At 36.8% G+C, this 25,845-nt stretch overlaps 1 protein-coding gene across 1 annotated transcript in view; it reads right to left on the bottom strand.

Annotated features, from left to right (window-relative positions):
- Positions 1-22,875, bottom strand: part of CEP126 (centrosomal protein 126) — a 33,935-nt gene extending 11,060 nt beyond the window's left edge. The window contains exons 1-5 of the mRNA XM_062514488.1: positions 22,793-22,875; positions 21,903-22,028; positions 13,241-13,386; positions 11,774-11,879; positions 8,444-8,642 (exon numbers count right to left, since the gene is read on the bottom strand). Coding sequence (XP_062370472.1) covers positions 8,444-8,642; positions 11,774-11,879; positions 13,241-13,386; positions 21,903-22,028; positions 22,793-22,875 — 660 coding nt within the window. The remainder of the gene's footprint in view (positions 1-8,443; positions 8,643-11,773; positions 11,880-13,240; positions 13,387-21,902; positions 22,029-22,792) is intronic.
- Between the last annotated feature and the right edge of the window lie 2,970 nt (positions 22,876-25,845).

Genomic DNA, 25,845 nt, shown 5'->3' with positions numbered 1-25,845 from the left:
TTAACCTCTGCTTGAACTTCCCTAAAAAAGGAAAAGGCATATACTCAGAGTTTTCTGTATAAGGGCAAATTTAAGAACTAACTTTGAAAGTTTCTGAAGGAGATAAAAGCAGTGAAAAGCAATTACAGCTGTCAGGCTTACTTCTTGTCTAATTTGGAAACTGCACCTGTATGGCAAAACATGTGTTTCTCAAATGACAGACAGAAAATATTTTGTAATGATCAATTTTAAAAAACCTCTTGACAGTAAGTTCATTTAAGCTGATAAATCTGGAGGGTGCATGAAAATTTCCAACTTTTATAAATTAAGATATAGAGTTGTGCTCCAGAGGATGAAAATTGACTTGTTCCTACACTGTATAAAAAAGTATGCTCCTTATAAAGCAAAACCCCACAGAAAACAAAATCTCAGTTGAGGTAACATCCAGAAATGTTAGGAACAAAAGAACAAAGAAAGAGTTCTCATTTAAACACACACTCACCCTTACTTTTACTTAGTTCATGCAAATTTAGTAGTTTACATTTCTTTTGTTGCATCATATAATCTCATCCTTTCACACATTAAAGATGCTTAACATTCTCATTAAAACATTTAAGTATTTCCCATTTTAGACTGCTATGTAATGCAAATGAATGTCCCATTTCCTTGTAAAAATATGTAATTAGGAGAACTTCTGCAGAAATAAAACAGCATTCAACAATTATCTTTTTTAGTGATCAATAAGTGCAGGGAAATAAACCTGGAAATTCCAAATACTTACTTTTATTTAATCTGTGAGAATATTATAGCATGATAAGAAAACAAAATGTTCATAGAGTACTACATTGTTATTTACTGGATTTGCATTTTTCCTGTTATATAAGTACAATTTACTGTATTGCCCATAGCCTGCATTATTTTATGTTATGATGCATGAAATCTAACACCAACATGTATCCACATCCCTAGGAAAGGAATATCTCTGAGATATTAATGAGGTCACTTGTATGTCTTAGGACTTAAAACAGCTGTCAAGCAATTTCATTTTAGTAAAGCACTAAAACAAGGAAAACATGAGCCTATGGGATCTTTCATACGGCCAGTGAAAGACCAACATAGCAACAAGTAAAATTATTAGTGAACCTGACAAGTGAATTTTCTACCAAAGGACTTGGTTAGAATGCTACTACACTAAAGAGTTGCTACATGTGTATTTGACATTTTCTGCAAAAGAAGTGCAGACTGTTCATAATTCCAAGAGGTGAATGGGAACACTCTTCTGAAGATAAAATCCTAAAAAAATTCTACCTGTTCTGAAAACTGAGGCCCCTCACACCTCTCACACTACTTGCTACTTTTGATAATTTCAACTGGTTTCTTTACATAAATTCTTTGCTTTTTATATGTGTATTTTTATGATGTTATACTTGACATTGACTATGAAGTAAAAGACACCACTGAACTTACTTAGATGCAAAACTAACTTCCAAAGCCAGTGAGGTACCTAAACAACTCGTTTCAAATTTACCAACTATGGAATGAGAAAATCCATTAAAAATTAAATCTAATTTCTTTATGAGTTTGAAAAACATCAGGTTCATAGCACTGCACAGTACTTATTCTCAGAAGATCTGTGCAGACTCAAGAGAGCAAGTTACACTGTGAAAGGATTTTTGTGCTTACCTTACACAAGAGATCCATTCTATTGTGCCAAACCCACCAAAGAAGCTATGAAGGTATAGGATGACCAGAGAAAAGCTTGCTGTCAACACCTCTGTCTTTCCCAGTCTGCTGCCTAGGTGCCTGATCCCCTCCCAGGCTAAGGATACAGAAACTACCTATCTATTGAATCTATGAGTTTTTGAAAGAACTTGATTTGCTTGTTTGGAAAATCACCACAGGATGCTAGAAATGCAGGTTCCAACTTCTCAGGATAAAAACTTGTTTCTAATTTCACAAGCAAGCGGGCAATTTCAGTAAGCCATGCTATCAGAAGATTTAAAAGAAAAGTGATCTGAACACCGAATACCAATGTTTTGTTCTGATTTTCAGTCTTAGTAAGCCCTGAGATAAATGTGCATAATTGTGTAAGAAACAGATTTGCAGCTGAACTTGTCTCTCTGTTGCTTTAGCATCTCAGTACTCAGAGTACTATTTCTCAGGTACCCTGTCCCAGATGTCTAACTCTCACACACTAATCTAGTCATTCAGTTCCAGGAGCGCAATTTATAATGTTAGGTATAAATACTATTAAAATCTTTAAATTATTAAGTGGTGAAGCAGTGTGCACCATAATGCATTGTTCACTCTTTTTTTTGTTTGTCTCTAACCTATTAATGAATTAATAAATTGAGCTGGCATTGTCTACCCCACAAATTTGTCATGTAACAATATCATGGGATTGTAAATTAAAAAACATGATAAGGCAGATAGTCATAGAGAAATACTGGGCATAGATATGAACTATGAATTTTAGAAGTTCTTTATAATGATTATTTAACTAATAATAATTTGAATGATTACAGTTAATAGATTTGAATGGACTGGAGCCATAACATCAGTAAAAAAGAATAGATAATACTAGTTGACCAGTACACAGTTCCTGAATGAATCAGTGTATGAATACAATTTTTAAGATAATCGCTCTTTCAGCTGAGGAGCTACCCTAGCAGAGCTCTTTATTTTCTAAAATGATAGTATACATTTTTGTAGTCAATGAAAAAAGTATCGGTTTTTATTTTAGCAGTATACTTTTTAAGGATGGAAGAGTTTTTAACATGGTCCCACTCTTGTGCACTGCACAGCAGCAGCTATAGCAGAAGGTGGATTTATGTAAGGAAATCCTAAAGGTCAGATATAGAAATACTTTTAGAACCATGCAACATCCTGAGCTGAAAGGGACCCAATGAGGATCACTGAGTACAAAGCCTGACTCCATAGAGCGCAACCAGAAGGCTAAATGATGTATCTCAGAGCATTTTTTAATATTTATATTTGTATCTTTCTAGAAAAAAATTTACCTAATAAGGCAGTTTCCTGTAATTTCCAACATTCACCACAAGCTTCATTAGCATAATCACTTATCTTGAAAAAAAATTCTTTGCCTTACATGTTACTTGTTTTACAAATTCAACTTTTTTCAATCAGATATGTTTCAAGACGTACATTCTTCCTAAGAACTTCATGGATATGATTTATAAGAAATTGTACAAGCTTTCAGCATCTACCTTCCCCTAAATAGCCAACCAAATTAAAAGGTTAATTTTTTAAAATCTTGCCACTATTTGAAATGGTGCAATTCTTTGTTTATTTCAAGAACTTTCAGTCTTCTGAAAGAGGTCCCAGATACTCTCTGTTTATCCTTGTCCTCTGAATTCTGGGTGTTTGGTTTGATGCTTTATTTTGTACTTTACTTACTGTGAACCATACTTCCTTATGGAGATATGAAAGTATTTGGCATAAGCTGCCCAGCAAAGCTCAAGCTACTAAATGCCACAGAAGTGCTGCTCCAAGTTTATAAAAATTAATATTAGAAATCATGTAATAATTGATTAGACTCCTGAGTACCCAGGCCACCATTAGAATACTAGGATAGAAACAGAATACTAGGATAGAAAAGAGTAGCTGAATTCTGTGTTGCTTTACAATTCACAAAAGTCTTATCTTTATTAAAACAACCTGAAAAACAACTCTGCCATCTTCAAAGGGGCAAAATTACTTAGGAGTCTGATACTTCAATCTTCACAAGAAATCAATAAATTTTCCAACATCCCCTTGAGACACCATTATATACTATCACTGATAAGACCACATTAGTATAATCCTGGTAGACCCATAGGCACAAACTTTACATCTTCCAGTCCCTTCCCACAAGGGAAAATCTTACTGTAACTGCAGTACACTAAAGATTTGATACCGCTATTTTTTACTGTCTTCCTTTATTTCAGCTACATTTATGAACATCCTACTCTGTTGCAGTAAAACAAATTCCTCCAAAACCAGTCATGAGATATGGTAAAAATACTTCACACACACACACACACACACATGCACACACGCACGCATATACACACACATGGACACATGGATATGAATGTAAATCCAAAAATGGAGTCATGCTTAATATGTATGGCAATTCTTATGAAAAAACTATATGCTTGTAAAAATGGAACATGTATATATTAAAGGACACTACCAATTTCCTTGTTCGTGTGGTTTGTGAGCTATGCTGTATGTATAATAATCATAACTTATCCACAAACAAAACCTTATCCATGTATTAGTCTAACTCTGAAACAATCTCTTCTGTACTGAAAAGTGGTTTCAGCTTCAATCCTAGATTACTACCTGTTCAAGAAATGCTTTGAACTGAGCAAAGACACTGTTGAATGAACTCCAGATGGTCAGGTATGAAGATTGTCATGTGATTTTATACAGCACAAGTTTAGAATAAGTTATTTTATTAAAAACCTCCCCCAAAACCTCAAAACCTACTCTTGAGGAATACACAATCAAAACAAGGTCGAGTATTTGGGTAAAATAATTTGGTCTGGAGATATATTTCCATTTGTCTTTACAGCACAAGTGAATTTTGGATTACTGAAATAATGTGGAAGATAGCCGTTAGCCACAATATTGGTTGAAAGCTAATGAAAACTGAACACCTCTCCTCTTGCCAAGAGGAAAATAAGGAAATCAGTCAGGCCTGTCATATAATTTAAATGATCAACATAAAAATGTCAACACTCACATTTACAAGTAAAAAAATGGCCAACATTTCTAGATTTAAGGCAACTGTAGAAACCTATTTCAAGTTGTTGAATGGTCTCTACAAAATCGAGTTTAACTTCTGCTTCAAGGCCATTTTATCCTAAGCCTCCCCAACAGAGTCTGTTTTCCCTAAACTAGCCTTGAGCATTCTAAAAGTTCTTGATGCTTGGGAGAGACTCTGTAGACAGCACTCCTTTTTTTCCATGCTGGTCTTGCCTATGGCTCTGAAGAATTAGACTGACACAACACCTCTTGCAGAAGGAACCTCTGGTTAACTCATTCCAGTCACACTACAGTTTTTCCATCAGTTACCTGAAACACCCTCATTTCACAGACACTGAAACTCAAAAAGCACAGTAACACAAACAGCTAACAGTCTTACAAGTGAACTGCAAGGTCGGTGACATCAGGCAGTTCAGTGGAAAATATTCTTCATTGTTTCTCAAGAGACTTATGTGATTTTACATGTAACATGTCTAAACACACACATTACAGTAAGATACAAATTTTTCCTGTATTAGACATAATATAAGAATAAACTGCTAAGGTTAGTGTTTGGGTTGCAATATCTAAGAAATTATACCAGTGTTCCATTCCTATTTGACATGTTTTCTTCCAAGGGGAATGGTAGCCATAGAAAGAGTGGCACCAAGTACTTCAATGACTGCACAATATGCTCAGAAAAAGCAGTGAACCATGGTAAAACCCTGCTCCAAATCAGTTGGAAAGGGGTTTAAATTTGGATTTCACAGATACCACCTGAGTAAACTAATTATAGTCATATAAAGGGGGAAGAGGAAAATACAATCTCCATGTGATAATTGATACTGATTTTGTCTTGAATTAGCTCTTACTTCCAAGTATTTTGTTTAAAAAATGAAACGCAGACATAAAATGTTACGCTATCAGTTTAATTCAAGCATAATGTATTTTTTTTGGTAGAGACTAGAAATATTGTTCTGACCAAAATAATGTTGCATGGCCATGAAATTGAAGAGGTGACCAAAAAAAAAAAAAAGATAAAAAATACCTGAACAATACTCTTTCTTGTCTCATTTGAGCCATTTAGTGGAAATTCTCTAAATTATTCAGTTCAAGGCAGGTACCAGAAATGGAAAATTTCAACATAATGAATTAACAGTTCTAAAAAATGTTAAGCACCTTGGGACTAATGTCATTGGTGAAAAGCTGCATGAAGCTTTAGATAAAGACTATTCTACCAGCTCCACTCTAAAGATTTTATTTATACATGCAATAAAACCAGTAAAAGATGGAGAGACAAAACCTTTTTTTGTGAATGAAGTTAGCAATATTAAATTCTTCAAAATGGAACATAATCATGAACATAAAACAGTAATTTTGATGTAGTGGCTTGGATGCAACTATTGCATAAAATAAAATCTACTGCTCTCAATACTTTACATGAAATAATTTTGGAAAATGGTAGAAGCCACTAAAACCCATGGCTTACCAATGAATCTGTACAAATATTTAGAGATTAAAAGCACAGAACACAACAAATCTACTGGTAAAAGGTTCACATAGAACTTTATTGCCCTGTAGGAAAGTAAAGAATTTTAGGAATCTTTATAATCCTGTTGGGCCTGTAAAAACAGAAACAAAGAGAGGTCAAAGGATTTCAGTGGATGGCCAGGTTGCAAAGCATGTGCACAGTGAAATACTTTAATTTCAGAAATTACTTTGGAAAACAGGTAGTATCAAGACTACTGAAGTCGATTGATTTCAGTAAGTGTATTCTAAATCATTATAAATTATAAATTTTATTAGTAAGAGTATTAGAAATATTATTTCACAAAACCGGAAGTCGCAATGCACATGCACACCAGCCACCAGCACAATCCAAGTATTACACTTCCAAAACTCAAGCCTTAGAACAAGGTCAATAGCTTTCTTGACTATTTTTCTAAACAGAATCCAAAGCGTGCAATTTTAAGAAAGCAAATCCAAATGTCTGAAGTATAAATGTTTACATTTTGAAACTATTCATCAGACGAAAGAAGCTGAGCAACCCCTAGTGGTAGCAGAAAAATACCTTCTGGAAAAAAAGCAAATTTTTTTACATGTATTTTCAAAAGTACATTAATTTTTAAATACAAATTCCTATATTATATGCAGTGTACAAAATTGATGATAACATTTAATAAAAACTGAAAGCAAAAAATTATGCATGACTCACAGCCATTTTCCCCTAGAACTCACTTAGGAAGTGATAATTCTGTTTGATAAAACACTCCAATATAGAAGTCCTAAAATACATTTAGAAGAATCTTTTTATATATTTTTCTCTAAGAGAGTGTGTTTTGTTTTCTAATTCTAAGATGCTCTAATGCAGCTACTGCCAAATACAGCATCATCATTTAGGAAGGGATTTGCAAACTCTCTAAGAGATGGAAATGCAAATGGGATATTGAAAAAAAAGCTTAGACTTTTTCGTATTTTTGTAAAGTGGTTATCTGGAATTCAGTTTAATCAGCTCCCTTCCATAAATTGTCACTTTTTCTTCCTTATTTTATGCTTAGAAATAAGAATGAGCACTGCCAGTACAAACCACGCTTTTTCTTCATTCAACTTTTGAATGTCATTCCAGTTGACTGAGATTTTCTGTTCGACATTAGCTGCACAAGATTTTCATGCATAACCATCATAACAAAATAGATACAAAGGCAGAGATGAATGCTCCTAGAAACATCAGTATCAAACCATATCTGAACTCTCTCAAGTCTTTCACAAGTTATCCATACACTTGTACTAAAAGGAAAAGCCCTTGTTCTATGGCCACCAATGATTCCATGCCTTCAGCCATGACTAAAATCAATGGATGGGCTTCATGGAGTCCAGGTCATTTCAGATACCACGTCTCTGGATACCAATAGATATTATAGAAACAAAAGAATGAGCCCCAAAGTATGCCCTCTTTTTTCCAGAAAATATAATGTTGAAGACAGTGTTTCCAAAATCAGACAGCACTGAGACATAAAATCACACTTAAAAATGGACAACTAAAAATCACTGTAGAGCTCAGTTCTCGATTTTCACTGTTTCTAAGGTGACTTTTTAAAGTGATTTTTGGTCTAAAAATTACTACAGGCAGAAAAAGCTCATTGCTGGAAGCAGCTATTCCAAAGATGACAAAAAATGATCTTAAGAGACTTGAAGTCAATCTCTCACATATCACCACACCCTGAGAAAAAAAAAACAACCAAACAAAAAAATTCCCCCAACATTTGATATGCCCATCATTATATTGCTATAACATTTTGTGCTGACCTGTCACAATCAGCACAGCAGAAACTTGGGTGTGCACTGAAAATCACCATTTTAAGTTCAGAAGTAGCACAAGACTCCTGTGATCAACTGTTGGCTACCAATGTCAGAAACAAGAAGTCTGACATACAAATCTTACATTAACGGGAAAAAAAGGACAACATAACAGGTATCTTGGATGAATTTGCGAAAGCATTCTTACAAAGATTTTTAAAGATCTCTGACTTCTTACTGGAAAATATGCATAATTTTTACAAAAACAATCTACTGATAAGGCAGTGTGCCCTCCCATGTTGTCTAATTGATAAAGACAGCTGAACGGAACTTTCATTTTTATCACATTCAAGAAACTTTCTGTCACACTTACAGGCATCTTGCAATGAATCACATGAAAATGAAAATATCATACCTCCAAGTCATTGAGATGCTGTTTTTCAAGGAGCTGTTGTATTTCATTCATATTTTTCTGGAAGAGAAGTTGGTGACTATCTGTGTCTGTTCTACTGCTCTCCTGTATTGTTTCATCACAGCCAAACATTGCTGAATTCTGCTTCTGGTGGAAAGAATCACTTCTAGATGCTGATGAGGATGAAGCGTCATTTGTGGTTCTTGATACAAACAAGCAAATTATTACTTTGTCTTATTTCTATGCATCAACTGTACACTTTTAAATGTGTTTCTTACAAAAAGTATACACCATCAATAAATGATGAAAAGCCCAACAAAAGCTCTTAGTACTGTCTGAAAGTGTCCAACACTTTCCATTTTAAAACTTCTCTTATTTATAAATAAAATTTTCTGATTGGGCTGTTGGGTGACTGCCTCAGGCTGCATTAATATTGAAAATGTCAGCCAAGAGTTTGGTAATTTAGAGGAACGGAACATGGGGGGGGGGGTTGTTTTTCTTTAAAAAAGGAAAAAACAAACAGGAAAATAGGCTTTATTTTTCCTTAAAGTTGGCATGTGCAGAGCATAACTGTATTGATGCTGTCAGGTATTCCCTTACTTTGAAGAGCAAGAAGGCTTTCTAGTATCCAGAGACCCCAAATCTACCAATGATTAGTAATGTCAGTATTGTGGCATGTTAAAGAATTGGTACTTGTTGCCTGACCAAAAAAAAAATAAATAAATCTTTGGAATAGCTTTGGAATAGTGTTGTTGGGCCCTCTGTCCAGCTCTCAGCTGAAGACATATTTTTCACATATGTATGGAAATTCAGTAACCTCTTTCCTCTATTTCTATCCATTTCTTCAGCTTAAGGTCTTTCTTCTGAGCCTTCTCTTCCTGTACTTAAAATTATCCCTTTCGTTTTTAGTGGATCTATTTCAAGTTCAAGTGGGTAAATAATAAGACTTTTTTTTGGTATTTATTACAATACTTATAATTTTAGAGCAATGGAAAATGGAAACTTTCAAACCATTAAGATTATTGTTATTTTTCAGGAGATTTTATACAAGACTGCAAAAAACATTGGCTTAATTGCAGTGACTTAAGGAGAGCCTAAAATGGAATTTATTATTTCTGATGAGATGGCTGACAGCAAAGGCTGTCACCTATTTATTTACTGAACTCAGAAAACTCCATGCTGGTTTTTTATTGAATGGCAGATATCTGCCCTATCCCAAAACTTTATTGCTGTTGTGAACCAGACCGACTGACACCTGGCCCCGAAAAATCTTGTTTGTTGTTTTTTTGGACACACACAACTTTTTTTATATTTATTTGAGTACTTCGACAATTCATATTTATAAAAATTTCTACATGCTTGGACCATTTCTATTTATAAAAGTTTCAACATTCCAACTTTTCCATAGGCCATTTTTGATTTGTCATATTAAAGTTTGTATCCCAAGACTGAAATTCATCAAACACAGCAATTTTAAACACCAACAGGGAAATATATCTTGTAAAAAGAGCAGCATGCCATTTACACACCTAATGTACAAGCATCCCAGCATCTGTTGGCTAATGAGTTCTGTAAAATATTTGCTTTAGTATATAATAACTAAACCCTACTAGAAGCAAAATGGCTCTGCTGCAGCATGGAATACACTTACTAGGTGTTTTGGGACTTTTGCTTTCTCCAAGAGGAGTTAATATGCCTCCATTGCTTACTTTATTTCTTTACACCTTTTAAAGCACAGACATTATGAATTCTAGAATCTTTTAAAATTCACAGATATTCAGTTGGGTCTGAAGATATATTTCTCTTGCATACTTAATACTGTATTCATTCCTTCCTCTAAGAGGGGACTGTCAATGAATTCTGTGCATTCTCTTTCTGAGGAAGGGTAAATTCTGAAGACAACACAAGACTTTTGGCTTCAGCATTTATAGAACTGCAAGAAGCAACAGAAATATAGAAAGGTATCTACTACTTCACATGAATTAGCTAGTACCCGTCCCAAAATTTCCAATTAAAGGGATTACAAGAAATTTTTAAAGCTCTACAGCTCGGAACTGGTGAGTTTTGAAGAACCTTCACTGTTCAGAACCTTCTCATAATGCTCTTCTGTTTTATCTGTATTAGATGTCTTATGACCTCCCAATAGATCATAATGGACTCAACTTTTAAACCTTTCTGATACTGGGGTTACTGATTTTCATGCTTTTTCCTTGAGCGATTTCTCTTTTCAAACTTACAGAAATATAATTAACTGCACGATTCTTAGCTCTCTCTTAAATTTGGTTACTATGGGAAAACAAACTGTCAAATACTATGAACATATAAATTTAATCTCCTTAGATTTCTTGTTTGTTTCTTTGTTTTTATTCTTGAAATCTTCCTATGAATGTTGACTAGAAAGTAGCATGAGTGTTATGCTCTATGAGTTATAAAATATTTTCTCAACTGACCAGTTTATCACCAGCAAATGTGATCTTAATCAGAAGAAATATGTAAACATATTGAGTATTAATGTCACAATAAAGAACACACTGATGCCTGAAAGTAGGGAGACCTCTTTCAGGCAGAATTTATCTCTATTCTGAACATCTGCACAATTTATATCATACAGAAAATAACTGAAATGCAGAAAGGAATAACAAAAGAAACAATAGCAAAAATAACCCCCTGAGCTGCAATGTGAAAGAAATGAGAGATTAGGAAAGGGGTAACCAGGAACTAGTAGAAAATACAGCAGATGAATAAACAATGTATGAAGGAACATTCTGTTATAAGTCAAGGTATCTTAGTAACAGTGCTTGGGTAGGATGAAAAGTATGCAAATAAAATTTTATGTGATTAAAAAAAAATGAAATTACAGGTTAAATTTTTACCAGAACACTCTACATTCACAATAAAGAATGAGATATACAGGAATAACAGTTGGAAAGGAGATCCTTGGGTGAACATATAAACTAGAGTATCCTTGGATGCCAAAAGGAAAAAAATCTGGATAAGAAATCACCTAGACAGAATAATTCTGAGAATAGCAAATGGCTTGATAACCATGGCAATCTGAGTTGGGCTATAACTGACTGGAGACTGAGTTAGTCTTGACAGCTCCCAGAATTCCACTGAAGGGAAAAGGTTTGTGTCATCTCCTATGCTGTTTTACCAACTGGACACAAACAACTCAAGGAAATTGCATAATGTTTCATTGGAAAAGTTCACAGAAATTATTACTTTGCCACGAGAGAAATGCCCTATAATTTCATAAAGGTAATTGTTTGCTGTTTATTGAATACAGTAAGAAAATTACTTCCTTTTATTATCAGAGTAAACAGGAATGCTTACCTGAAGTCGATTTCATTTATGTTTAGTGTTAAAACTGATCCTTTAATTTGTTCAAGAGCTTCTTCTAACTGAAAAGGTGCTTTTGTCTGGACTGGAGAGACCAAAGCTAAAAAGACACAATGGGGAAAAAGTTTTTTAAAATTGGAATATTTTACCATAAATGGTTTGGTTAAGTTGCTGAAGTTTAGAAGCCTAAATCCAGACAGCTACAATAAACACAGCAGTTTAGCATTATTAGACATGCAAGAGCACCTTAAGTTCCTGTGAAACAAAATCCCAGTCTATTTAAGTGTTTAGAGTCACACATGTATTCAACAGTTTTGCTATTTCCTTTTAAACTGCACTGTAGAAAAAATACGAGGTTAAAAAAATCTAACTTTGTTTTTACATCATGATTATTCCACTCATGCACTAAGCCAATGTTATGGCTTGCAGATATTTTACAGAGGCCAAATTGTAATTTAATAATTGAACCAGTGGGGAAAGGAGTCCAGACAGGCACAATGTATTGCCACTTTCAGGTGAATAGAAGTAGGGTAGAGAGTAGCAGAGGCAGAATTTCTAGAAATGACAACCAAGAGAAAAAAATGTGATTCTTTCTATTGCTACAGAGTCTGGGCTGTCAGTAGAGCTATGAAGAAGCCCTAAGCCAGTACTGTTCTATTTTGTAATTTTAATCTGACATTTGATCTTGAAGTCAGAGACATTACCTCACAGCTGGCACAACTGCAGTTGAGAGAGTAAATCTGTTAAAGAATACCTAAGTAATAGACCATATCTTAAGCATTTGAACACTGGAAAGTTGACAGGAAATAAGACTTGGCCAATGCTGTTACAAAATCCTGCCAATCTGCACTGATTCCAAGAAAGCAGGAACTGAGCTGAAGTGATCACTGCTTCCCAGCAAGAGTACAGCTTAGAAAGTAGACTAATTCAGGAAAAAAAAAAAAGTTATGTAACATATTAATATATCCTAGGACTACATTTACTTAATGATAAACAAAATGGACATTTTTGAATATTTTATATTCAAAGGTTCAAAGAGAGGATCATTATACTATCCTAGTAATTGTCAGTGGCTTTGTAGCACCTCTCACCCAGCTGTGAAAGCACAGTACTGCAACCAGTAAGTACACTGAAGTCAAAAAAGCGAGGAAAACCCAAGAAGACACAATACCTCAAGGAGGTCATGGACTTGCTGTGACTGCAATACCTCACAATACAGTTTTTAGAAAAAAAAAAAATCTGTTTTTATTTCACCTACCCAATTGTCATATGTATCAGATCTGAACTTGTCAGTAGTTTTGCTTTTGTGAATTCAATTATTTGAGTGAAGTTAATTGTTTTGTTTACTAATAGAAAAGACTAATGGCCTCCAGAGGTTCCTTCCAACCTTAACTATTTTCTGATTCCGTGAATATAAAAACACTTGTATTGTGAATAATGGTTAATTTTTAACTGACAAACCCGTTTGTTTGTGTGGAGAAAAGGACTGATGAGCATGTTGGAACTTAGCAGTTGCCTCCTGAAATTTAATTCTCCTCTGCTGCAGAACTTGTTCTCTAAACCTTTGTTCTTTTGCTTCTTCTTCCTTCTGTCTTTCTTCAAAGGCCCTGTATTTAATAAGCAAAAGTAGATCATTCCTATGTTTAGAAATTACATTTACCAAAATATTAGTAACTTATTTGTTTACCAACTTGCCATTCTAGTACAAAAGCTTGCTTGTCCATAAATTAAATGCTATTAACTTCAGCACAGACAGATTTTTAGAATTTGTCGGTATGTAAATGGGACAGTGGGTGCTGAAGAAGAGTCAAAACATATTTTTATTTTTTAACCTCAACCAGGGATTTGATTCTTTTTTATATGTGAATTAACAGAGACTCGATCAGTTCTTGTCACCAATGTGACTTTTACAACAGCCTTTACAGCATTACATAAGTGTATCATAATGAGCAAATCAGTAGGAAGGTTAACTGCAAATGCTCTGTGCGTGCTTTTTACAAGTTGTTGGGGAAATAATAACAGTTTAAAAGTTGCTATTTTAAAATAGCACAAAGGACTACAGCTTTTACCTATAAATATGCAAGAGTAAGTATCAAGTCATAGCTGTTAAGAATCTTCCTCAAAGACCATCAGTTTGGAAGCACAAAATGGGATAAAACAGTAAGTAACGTGAAACTATAATTGACAATATCTGTTATTATTAAAAAATACATTAAATGTGTCCTCTCACTGAATGGAAAGCAAAGCAGGCTCTAGTAAAAAACAACCATCATCACAAAAGTTTCCTTCAGCAGGCATGAGCTTCATGAAGCAATGTGGAATCTTTTCTCCTGCTGACAGAATCATCAAGTTTTACTGAAAAACTAGCTCCCTGAGTGAAATATGCCCAGAATATTTATTGGCACAGTGCCTATGTAGGCAAGTCATATTTAATGTTTTTAAACTAAAAGAGGGTAGCTTTAGACTAGACATGAGGAACAAATTTTTTACAGTGAGGGTGGTGAAACACTGGAGCAGGCCACACAGAGAGGTTGTAGATGCCTCATCCCTGGAAAGATTCTATTCTAAAAGCAGAAATAATATAAAAATAATGGTCTTCACGTGAAACTTTGAAAGCCTGCCATGCAAAGATCACTACAGCTGGGAACTTCCCATCTGTGTATCAAAAATGTGATTTAACAGGTCACTAGGACATTAAGTAGGGTCCCCCTCTTGCCAGCATTAGTGGAAAGAAATGTTTAGCCATATGTTCTTCATTTCTCTCATCACAATAAGATACCTTCCCATAACTCTAATCACTAGCAGTTTTTTAATAGTTCTTGTTTACTGGAACAAAGCTGCTACTTCACAGATCTACTCCTTAACTCAAGCTATTTCATTTATTTTTCTCTTTGCTTCTCAGGGAAAAAGTTAAAACTGAAATATTCAACTTGACCCTGTCTAGTATCCCTTCAAAGTGATGACTGATCTCCTGTGAAAACAAACACAAAAATTTGAAATAGGTACTTTTTATTTTAGAAAGCTTAAAGGCTGTAATTGCACAATAGTAAAAAACCAGAAAAACCGCCAACTAATTCCCAAGTACACACTTATACAGGAATATCCACTTTAATCCACTTGGAAGCCAAAGCATAGCAGACAGAGACAAAGAACTTTCACTGTTTTGAAAACTCATGTATACATAGCTGTGAAAACCTGTTAGAACTAAAAAGAACTAGAGTTCAATACTTTCAGTATTTCATTCACCTTAAAATCTAATACAGAAATCTGACTAAATGAAAATCACAAGAGAGGAAACAGACTTGCCTATCCTCATAAGTGCTTTAAACACATTCTTCTTGATGCCCTTTAATATCTCTAGAAGCTGATCAGGAAGGCCTCTAGTTGAACTGTACTTGTTAAATTCAGACATGTGGGAAATTTTACAACTTTACACCTGGAGTAAATCCAGTGAATAATTCCAAAAAGGAAAAAAAATCAATTCTGACAGAGTATTTATTTTTTAAATATTATTTTGAATATGACTTAGCTGCATTCTTCCACATTCTTAATCACAAGTATTAAAAGGAAGACTGTTGTTTCATATAGCTGGGAATGAGCGAGTCCAAATGCTGATGCAAGAGGTCTTTTTCAGCACAGCTCATAATTAACACAATTGGTTCGGATTAAGACAAGAAGGAGAAAAAAGTATCTTATTTTAATGTAAGGAAATGTATTAAAGTTATTCAGTGAAGCCTTATTAACTTCTTGACCTGGCAGAATATAAATTGTAACACCCAGGTGCATTACATAAAATAAACAATTTTAAAAATACACATTTACATCTTACAGAAAAACAGTTAAAAGCAAATGTTTGTTCATGTACTCTCCTTAAGCCACCAACTCAGGTTCATATCACAGATGTAACATTGGCAAAAGAGTACGGCTTTAAGATGGATAGCTAGCAGAAGAATTTCCTGACTGGTGTTTTTTTAACCCAATTTTTCTGTCTACTATAAACAACCCAATGGAGCAGCAATTTTTGAAACGGCTGCCAAAATATTTATGGAGAATTTGGAATATGAAACTGAAAATACTTAGCTGTCTCACATATACAGACATTATGTGGAAGGCATTTTTATGTTAAAAACAGTATGACTAGATGGTGGAACTACATCCTGGATAATTTTATTAAACCGTCTTCACAGTGAAGTGATAGATGCTACATTCCCAGGTGAACTAAATGCTTACTACAGCCTTGGATGAATATGATAATTAAAAAAGGAATATATACAGTGTGTATGGAGTGCTATGAAATGAGCCTTTTGATACTGAGTTGATATTATTCTTCTCTTGCCACATCAAGTTGCAAACCAGTGCACAGTAATTTTAATATTGAGGTAGGGAGATATTTGTGTGGTCAAAGACTAAAGCAGGATCAAGAAAGGGCTAGAATGTGGTTTCACACTCAAATTTCCCTTTATGGGCAAACAGGAAGCAATCTTATGTCCTTAAAAAGATCTGTGGAAATTTCCCAAAAATCAACTTTTTTATCTGAGACACTTACCAAGACCAGTAAGACATATTAAATCTATTCCTTCATCTTCTTTGATTATTGTATGCTGAATACAAAAAGACAGCCTGAAACTGCTGTAAGAGCTTCAGAAGGACTGACCCTTACAGTACTGTACGGGCTCACAGAGGACTGTCCTGCAATATGCCCCAAAGATCCACAGGAGGGCTGCCTGCACTTTGTACCAGTTGTCACATTCCAAGTCTTGTTCATAGGCAAAACCCAAGAACACCTCATATAGTGAAGCACTGTCTTTTTGTTAGCATAATTAAAATCTGAAGAGTCCAAGTATTGTCAATCCAGAATTGTTACTGAAAAATAATTTTAGAGTATATCTATACAGAAAAGAGCTCAATAATAGTGATAAACCAGTTTGAACTGTTATTTACACATTGAGTTTTTATCCCTTTTCCTGATGCTCATTCTTGCATTGCTGTTTTGCATCCCAAGGCTTGTGGTTTCATTCTGGTTTTGCTGGAGTGCTAGGATGAACTGGCAGCATCTGGAGTCCCTTCAGCAGGACCAATAGGATCTTCATGTAAATGCTTTCTTCTCCCTCATCTTAGGATCCACTTGGAGTAATTTTTATATTTAGTAATACACTTTTACACGTCTGCTCTATCATTATTAATCTGTAGCTCCAGAGTACCTCCAAATATTCCATACATGGTGCCTTCAATGTATGTTACATACTATTCTTCTATTCCCTGTTACCTCTAAACCCAGGTTTGTCAGATCTAGTTCTGCATTTCTTTAGCTGACTATTGGTGAGTATAGCCAAGGGGTCTCCAGTGCCAAGCCTGTGTGCCATTTCTTACTATTCGCTGCCTGTACTCCTCCATACCACATCCTGCACCTCCAGTTTTCAAAGCCTTGCTACCATAGCAGGCCTGCCTTCCTCTATACTGCTTCATTATTTTAGAGTCATAAATATCTCGTTCTCTGCATATAGTAACTGCTTCTTACTGCTATCTATATAAAACTATGGTCATACAATAAAAAAATAAACAAAGGCAAAATAAATCAGCCACAGACACCTGGTCTTTTAGAGAAATTACTGTTACAGCTAAACCGAGCAGAACAAAGCTGCTGTCAGGTCAAGAAAAGTTCAAAGAGAGCAAGCTTGGCAAGCATATTTTTCAAGGCCTTGCAAATTCAGCACAGTCCTGTGGCCCATTATCAGAAATGGCAATACTGCATTTCAAGTCCACATGGTTACAGTGATCACCTACTTTCCACAGTTCCATTCTGATGTAGAAAGCAATACAGAATTCTTAACACTCCGCCCTCTCTGTTTACCAAGTGCTCACATTGTTCTTGTACTTCTGGCCGTAGGCTGCTTTTCATTCTCTATCAACAAAAGTGATGAATGATTTAAAGAGCTTTTATCAAATAATCAATGTTAATCAGCCAGTAGGTGGAGCACAAAGCTTGTGCATATGTTGAAAATAAAGTGCTATGGAAAGAACAATAGGTTGGGAATAGATTGGAAACTGATACAGTTTTCTTTCCCCAACTTCAACAGATGGATTAGCTATTTCAAGGTAATTCAAAATGCTGAACCAAGATAACGGACTGTAAGGTTTATTTTAAAATGCACATAGACAACTGCATTTCCAGAATGAACCAGCTACCTGCAGACAGTAACATCAGAGTAAAATGGGACATACATTTTGCACTGAGCAGTAACAGCATGAAGTCTATAGTCCCCAACAAAACTGACAGCTGGCATTTAGAAAGCAGTGTGTTATAGAAACATAAAATATGATATCCTGTTCATTTGCATCAAGTATGTAGTCAGTAGCTCTTATTTCCAGAATACTGTTGTTTAAACAGAATGTCTGCCAGCTACTGCCCCAGAGAATATTTCATTCTTCATCTGATCTTGAAATTGCAACTTCATGTATCAGTGAGACAATAAAGAAATTACTTTCTTGATACTCAGGCAACCAGTAGAAACTGTAGGCTATGGGGTTTTGTTTTTGCTGTGTTGAATTACTGTTGTTAACACAAAACTAAGGAGCTTGGTCAGTACAAGAGAAGCAAAACAGCCAGACTACATCAGGGGGGTTGAAAAAAGATCAGTGATTTAAGTTACTGAGACTTTTATTTCCAAAGCTATCCTTGCTCTTTCTGAGCAAGTAATGTTTTTGTCTTTTACTACTACACCAATTAACAGCCTGTAGAAGATGAGTATTTTTAATGCTGAAGGTACTCCATTTTAGAAGTATTTACAACAAATCAACAGTAGACTGTCAAGAAAAATTTCTTTACAAGTACATATAGAAAAGGTTGAAAACAGAAGATCTCAATCTGCAAGAATCTTGCATATGCATATGCAGGACTCATTAGCTTAAAAAGTGCTTTGACAGAACCTTGTTTAAAGGAGGCCTACTGGTGGTTCCTGAAACAAAACAAAACAAACAAACAAACAAAACAAACAAAAAAAACACAAATAAAAACCCACAGAAAATTTTTCCGCCAAAAAGTAATATGAAGAAAATTAACCTAAATGACACAAAATTAAGGAGAGAGCATAAACTCTCCTGTATCTTCACTAGTGCTTCTTCCTAAAGGGAATTCATTGCTTTTACCTTTTTAGAAGAAAATTTATAAACTTAAGGTTGACACTAAATTTGGTTAAGCTTGAACAACTTCATAAAATTCTATAAAGCAATGACAGTCCTGTAGATGAGAGGAGACCAGGAGGTATTGTCTATTTGGACTTTCCTAAGGCTGCTGATACTGTCTCTCCTATGATCCTCATAAACAAGTTGCTGCTGTACAGGCTGAATTAGCAGAGTGAGGTGGAATGGGAATGGTCTGAATGGTCAGGCCCAGAGGGTGGTGATTAGTGACACAAAGTCCTAACTGAGGCCAGTACATAGTGGTGAACCCCAGAAGCAGTACTTTAATCCTCTTTAACATCTTCATTAAACACAGAAACATAGAATCATTTGGGTTGAAAAAGACCTCTAGGATCATCAACTCCAGCAGCAAACCCAGTGTAGCCAAGTCCACCAGTAAACCCTGCCTTGAAGTATACAATATGCAACCACTGCAATCAATGGGCAGCCTTTTCCAATGCTTGCCAACTCTTTCAGTGAAGAAAATTTTCTTAGCATCCAATCCAAACCTCCCCTGGTGCAATTTGAGGCCATTTCCTCTCATGCTGCAGCCCCCATTACTTGAGAGAATCCTGAACTGCAGGATGAAGGACTGAAGGACTGTGTCTAGCTCTCCGTACAAGAGACATGGACACACTGGAGACAGTCCAATGAGGGGCCACAGAGATGATGAAGGGACTGGGGAATCTCTCTAGGAGGAATGGCTGTTCAGCCTGGAGAAGGCTCAAAGGAATCTTAGTAATGTCTTTAAATACCTGGAATGAAGGCGAAAAGAGGAGAGAGCCAGGGTGCCTTCAGTGCTGCCTGCTGGCAGGACCAAACTGAGACACAGATGTTTCCTTTGGAATATCAAGAAACACTTTTTTTTTTTTTTTTTTTTTTGTAAAGATGACAGCACTGACACAGATTACCCTGAGAGGTTGTAGTCTCCATTCTTGGAGAAACTCAAAAGGTATTCCTGTGCAACCAGCTCTAGGCTGCCCTTTTCTGAGTGGAGATGTTCAACCAGATAACTTCAAGAGGTCCCTTTCAACCTCAACCATTCAATGTGAAGGTTACAGGTAGAAAATGGACTGCCACACTTCACACTCTCCATATAAAAAAAATGGAAAAGATACAAATTCTCTTTTGAAATCATACACTAGTACTGCCAAGAATAACTCCCAATACATGCCTGTAACCTGTGGCAGGAAGAATTTTGGGTGCTGCCAGGTGAAAACATGGAGCTTAAGAAGGTCATGCTACCTTTGAGAACTATCATCATATCTAGCACCTTTACATGTGTAAGAAAGCTAATGGAACTTGGCTCATATAGACTTGAGATATGACCCAAGGGTTGATCAATCAATTCCCGCCTGCATAACTGCCAGGAAAAAAGATTTATATTCAAGGAACTTTATTTTCAAATTACTTTCTTATACATATTCAGTGACCCTTAATTTTTAATTATATATGTCACAGCTTACAACATTGTATGTACTTACTACCTTTCTAATATTAAACAACTCATTCCTTTTCAATTATTAGAAAACTTGTTACCACAGATTTCCATTTGAATTACTTATTGTGCTAATAATTATGCCATACTCAATCATCGCAAATTGAAATGACTTCATTTTATGAATACCATACCTAAATTTTTAAGTGGCTCACCTGATTTGTACTGTGTTTCTTAAGGCTGCAATGAAATACATATGGAAATGTATTTATGTATCCATGAGTATTACTTTAACTACACCAGTCTGTCAAAAATATGCAGGCTGTCTGGTATTTGCTTTTACATTAGAGTATAATATTTCAAGACCAGTAATACAATAAACAGTGTACATCTGAGATGTGTAGCATTACAGTGGTTCTGTTCCAGAAAATGAAATCAGGTATTTAATTTTTCAACTGAGACTCAGTTTATTATCTGCAAAGGTTGTGGGTTGCACTCTGTCTTTAATTACTCACAGGTGATTATATCTCCTCTTCCATTTTTCTTTATATTTCAAAAGGTGAGTTGATAGCACATGCTATTAGGCTAAAATGGCAATATAAACAATATATACCACCTCTCTTATAAGTTATGAACATATGCCAGTAAGTAAACATTGTACAGCAGAAGTCATCTGATAGGGGAACTGTGAGGCAGAATCATTAACAAGTTAAAAAGAGGCAGAAGAAGCTGGTGTGAAGCTGGGGGCTTGCAAGGAGGAACCCAACTGCCTCTCCAGTACACAAAGCTGAGCCCCCTGTATGTGTGAGCACCACCTCAGTGTGAGGGAAAAGACCTCTATGCCCAATAAACTACTTACAAGGACTTCACTGAGACATTTCAGTGCATAATTTACTTAATCCATTTGCCACAGAATATTTCATGGCTTTGCATTCTCATTTATGCAGAAGACAGATTATGCAAAGCTCTGTTTAAAATGTCAGCACAAAATAACTTTATTGTAAATATAATCCTGTACAAGAAAAATGTTGCTTTGTGTTTATTGGGAAGTGGGAGCACAAGGCCTCACCATGAAGGGGAGGCTGTGCAGCTCTTACGCCATGCAGACAGAAAAGCACCCACTTCAGAAGGCAACAACTGCCTTCTGCTGGCCCACACTGTACAGCTGAGCACATTTTTCATACATCCACCACAGCTAATAAAACACTAGAAATGCAGATCAGAGCCACAAGATGAAAGTGCTACTTACCTTTAGTTTATATGAGATGTGACTATAGTGAGTTTCCAAAAATTAGCAAATAAATAGAATATTGCTCTTTTGATATTTTATTTGTCCTACAGCAATAAACTGGATTGGTGAAACTTTTCAGCTTAGATTCGTCTAGGCCAAAGCAGTGAGCTATCAAAGTGAATGTGAAAACAGTAGAGATTTGGTTTTCTCTTTTTTCTTCTTCTTCTTTTTTTTTTTTTTTACAATCCTCCATTAAAGGAACCCTAGTTACTTGCCTTCTTCTTCTGTTTGTCTCCATCAAATATTTCATAGCCTTGCTCCGATGTACTTTTTGATCCTCTTTCAATGCTTGACGTTCCTTTTGTAAATCCTGTTCAAAACATAATATTAAATCTCTACCCCTAAGACTGTGTTAAGGACAAAAGAAACTGGATGGAACAACTCATTAAAAGGTACAACAGCCTGTGTGATTGACCTTATATAGAGTAGGTCCCATAATTATATGTTACAGTCATAACTAACTATATGCTCATCCAGAAAAAAATGTAATTGCATTTTACTCTTTAAAGGGATTTTACAAGAGGCTTTGCACTCATCTTTCATAACACCAGCTGAAAAATCCCACCTGTATTATGTTCATTTGAAGGGACATTTTGTGTAGTTATATAAACATAAGGACACAGGAAAACACCCCCCCCCTCCCCCCCCCAAATACTCTAATGTTTGCACTAAAATTGATTAACACCACTAAATGAAAGTTCTCCACAGAGCCAGATCAGTCCTGCATCACACCAGCAAGTATTTAAGTAGCACTGTGCAGGCCAAACTTAAGAGTTTGTGACAGTAGCTCTCACCACTAAAATTCAAAAAACAAGAACCCACAAGTTAGGATGGAAAACACTGTTCCTACTGGCATAATCTCCTGGAAGTGGGGAACCAAGAAAACTCCGAACTTGCTTGAGAAGTGAACTTTCCCACGGCAGCTAAACGCCCCCACCGTACAAGGTTCAGTCTGAAGACACCCCTGAGGCGGTCCCTGACCGGGGGCAGGGCGGAGGCCGCGCCATCGCCGCCCCACACGGGCCCCAGGCAGCCCCGCGGCCACGGCCCTCCTTCGCAGCAGGGCTCGGCCGGCCCCGAGAGAGGCCCGGCCCAGCAAGGATACGCAGGGATGCTCCGCCGCCCTCCCGCACGCTCCTGCGGGGCGAATCCCCTCGCCGCCCCGCCGGCCTTCCCGCCGAGCTCCATCCAGCGCCCGGGTCAGCGCCGGGCCTCGCCGCGCCGCTCCGCGCGTCCTGCCCGGCCTCGTAGCAACCAACGACGCCGCTTCCTTCGCAACGGGGCGGGACCGCGGCGCTGGGGGTGCGGTCTGCGGCGAGAGGGCTTTTGGCTGGCGCAGCATCTGCTGGCTTCCAGGCGGGCGCTGGGGACAGGGCGGGCCGGGACCCGCCTCGCCCGGCCGGTCGGTCCTCGTCGGTGCCCGTGCCGGGGTGGGAGCCACGCGTGGGAATCGCTCCGCGCCCTCCCCGCGGGCCCGTCCCGTCCCGTCCCGTCCCGTCCCGTCCCGTCTGGGACAGCGGGGCCGGACCCCGTGACAGGGTTTTCCATCCTCTGCAGCGCTGTGCTTTGTCGCGGGATGACCTTTAAAAGCCGCAGGCACACTCGGGGGCCGAGTGAGCGCGTTCTCGTGGGGCGAACACCGCCCCGGCCCCGCCAGCGGGTTTGCAGAACTCTGCGGGGCGCAGAAATTACAACGATAACGACAACCCCCAAAAGTTTCTTCGTGCGTCCGTTGGTGCACAAAATGATGAATATTATAGAAAAATGATGAAAAGTCCATTAAGTGTAGTTTCAAAAAGTAAAAAAGAAAAAAAAAAGAAAAAACAACTCCCCCCCCCCCCCCCCCCCCAGTTTGTTCTTAAGACTGCAAAACTTTTTTTTTCTTATTTAAGCAAAGCCGGGTGTGTTGTCTTAGTGTCTTGCCCTGCTTTGGATGAGTTGTCAGCAACAGGCTAAATGCCTTGGTGATTTCCTGGTGAGACATTTCTTGGCTGCTGTATTTGAGCTTAAACCAATTTTTTTTTCTTTTTTTTTTTCTTTTTTTTTTTTCTTTTCATCCTCTGCGCAGCTGTTCTATGTCTTTGACTAGGAAGGTAAGAATAGAAAAATAGTACTCTGCATTTGTAAAATACTTCTCTCCACAGACCTCCTCCCCCATATCTGTAGTGCAGTTTGGGAGGTGGGTGTTGCTGTTACCATTTTACAGTCAAGACCAATGGTGGTCAGGTTGCCAAATGTGTTTAATGTTTATAGTATCCCAGTTAGTGCAGTTGAGAAGATGACCCTGAAATGGAAGTCTTTCACCTCTAGTTCAGAAAACCAACCCCAAATTCACCCCTTCATTGCCCCATCTGTTCTGTTGTGTTGCAGAAGGGGGAAAAGTGGTTGTCAATTTACCACTGTGTGCTTTTCAAGCCACATATACATTTAAAATCCCAGTTTGCCTGATAAAATGTGCTGTTTCATTTAGGATGCAGTAGAAGGCTTTGTCAGGATGGAGAACTGAGTCACTCAAGCAGAACTGAGGCAGAGCTGGGAAACTGCAGAATTTGAGCCCATGTCACACGTAGGAAGATTAAAGGTCGTGGTCAATGCATGTCGCTGACAGAATTTTAGCTTTCTTAGATTTACTGAAAATTTTGATCTAGCACAACGCAGCTTGTAGCTTCACCTTAAGATACCTTCTGAAATTCAGAACTAAGTATGGTGTTTATATATATTTCTGTCTTTCTCTTGTTTACTTTTTTTTAAGTCTTCGTAGTCCTCCTTTAGGGTTATTGGATAATTTCTTCTCATGAGTAACCTCACATATTTCAGACTGTGGGACAAGAAGGTGACAAGCTGAGGGCCATGTAATTCAGAAGTGCATGATTATTCTGGGGCAGCAAGAAACTTTGTGGGATGGATTCTGAATTTATTTTGAAGTCTTATTTGAAGGCTGGAGCATAGCTGTGCTGCTGCAAAAACACATTTTTCTTTCCTTACTCTGCTGATGTCCTATAGTTTTTCTCCAAGCTGTGTAGGCAACTTCATGGGAGAAGTTAATGTTCTGATTGCTTTAACCATTCCTGCCTGAAATTTGTCATGCTGCCTATTGATGAACATAGAAAGAGGAAGAAAACTCATTCATTTGCCCTTAATGTCATATATAGAGAGCCATGGAAATCTTCTCACTTTCTTCCTGAGACTGAACTAATGATCACAGCCTGCATCTTCTTCAGAGAGCATCAGCTGATGCACTAATTAAACCCTACTAAGCCTCATACTGGAAAACTATTATGTGCCATGTGGTACTTCAGAAAAAATTAAAAATTTGATTTTGAAGGATCTTGAAGAGCCACGTTGTTCAGAATTTTGCAGGCAGTTGAACATACTCTCAGTTACAGGTTCTGAGTACCATTTAGCAATTCATTTTTAAAGAAAACATTGGATTTAAAAGTGTATTAATCCCCACTCCCAACAAATGTTGGTTGCTACCAACAAATCTTAGTAGCAAAAGCTATTTCTAGTGTATTCCAGCTTTCGATAGAGGTGGAGATGAACCAGATTATCAAGACAAATTTGGAACATTGTCTTGTACCAGTGTAAGGTGCAGTTGAACACTGTATTCTGAAGATCCTTTAGAAAGTGTATTTCCCAGTGGTACATTGGAAGGTGAGGTTTCATTTATGTCGCCAGATCACAAACAATTTAAATTCTTTAATGTGTCTAAAGTCTCTAAATATGTTGGACCTTTCTGAACCTTTTTTTGGTTAGACTATCAGATCCAGTTTTAAAATACAAAGGTACTGGAATTGAGTGTGTGAAATCTGTAAGTGCCTCATAGTTTTAATTAAGCTTCTGTAGACTACATTTAATTTTCTTTTTTTTTCATGCTGTTCTCTTGTACTTTGACTTTTTTTCAGGGATAAAAATCGTTGTATTGAATGATAGTCTCAGTACTTGGGTTAAAATGGGTGGGCTACCAGTGAAACCAAAAGACAGCTGTTGTTCTCCTGGTAAAAGATTTTCTGTGCAATGCAAAGTACTAATTTTAAATAATGTTTTTTCAGTTTTCTATTTTGAACTTACTTTGATGACATATTCCAAAATTGCCTTCACAGTCTGTTCGGGTGCACTACCATCACAATACAGATTCTGTAATTTTAATGATAAAAA

This window comes from Cinclus cinclus, chromosome 2 (assembly GCF_963662255.1).
Source record: "Cinclus cinclus chromosome 2, bCinCin1.1, whole genome shotgun sequence".
Classification (NCBI taxonomy): Eukaryota; Metazoa; Chordata; class Aves; order Passeriformes; family Cinclidae; genus Cinclus; species Cinclus cinclus.
The sequence above is the reverse complement of the archived record's forward strand: the minus strand, read 5'-3'. Positions and strand labels throughout refer to the sequence as shown.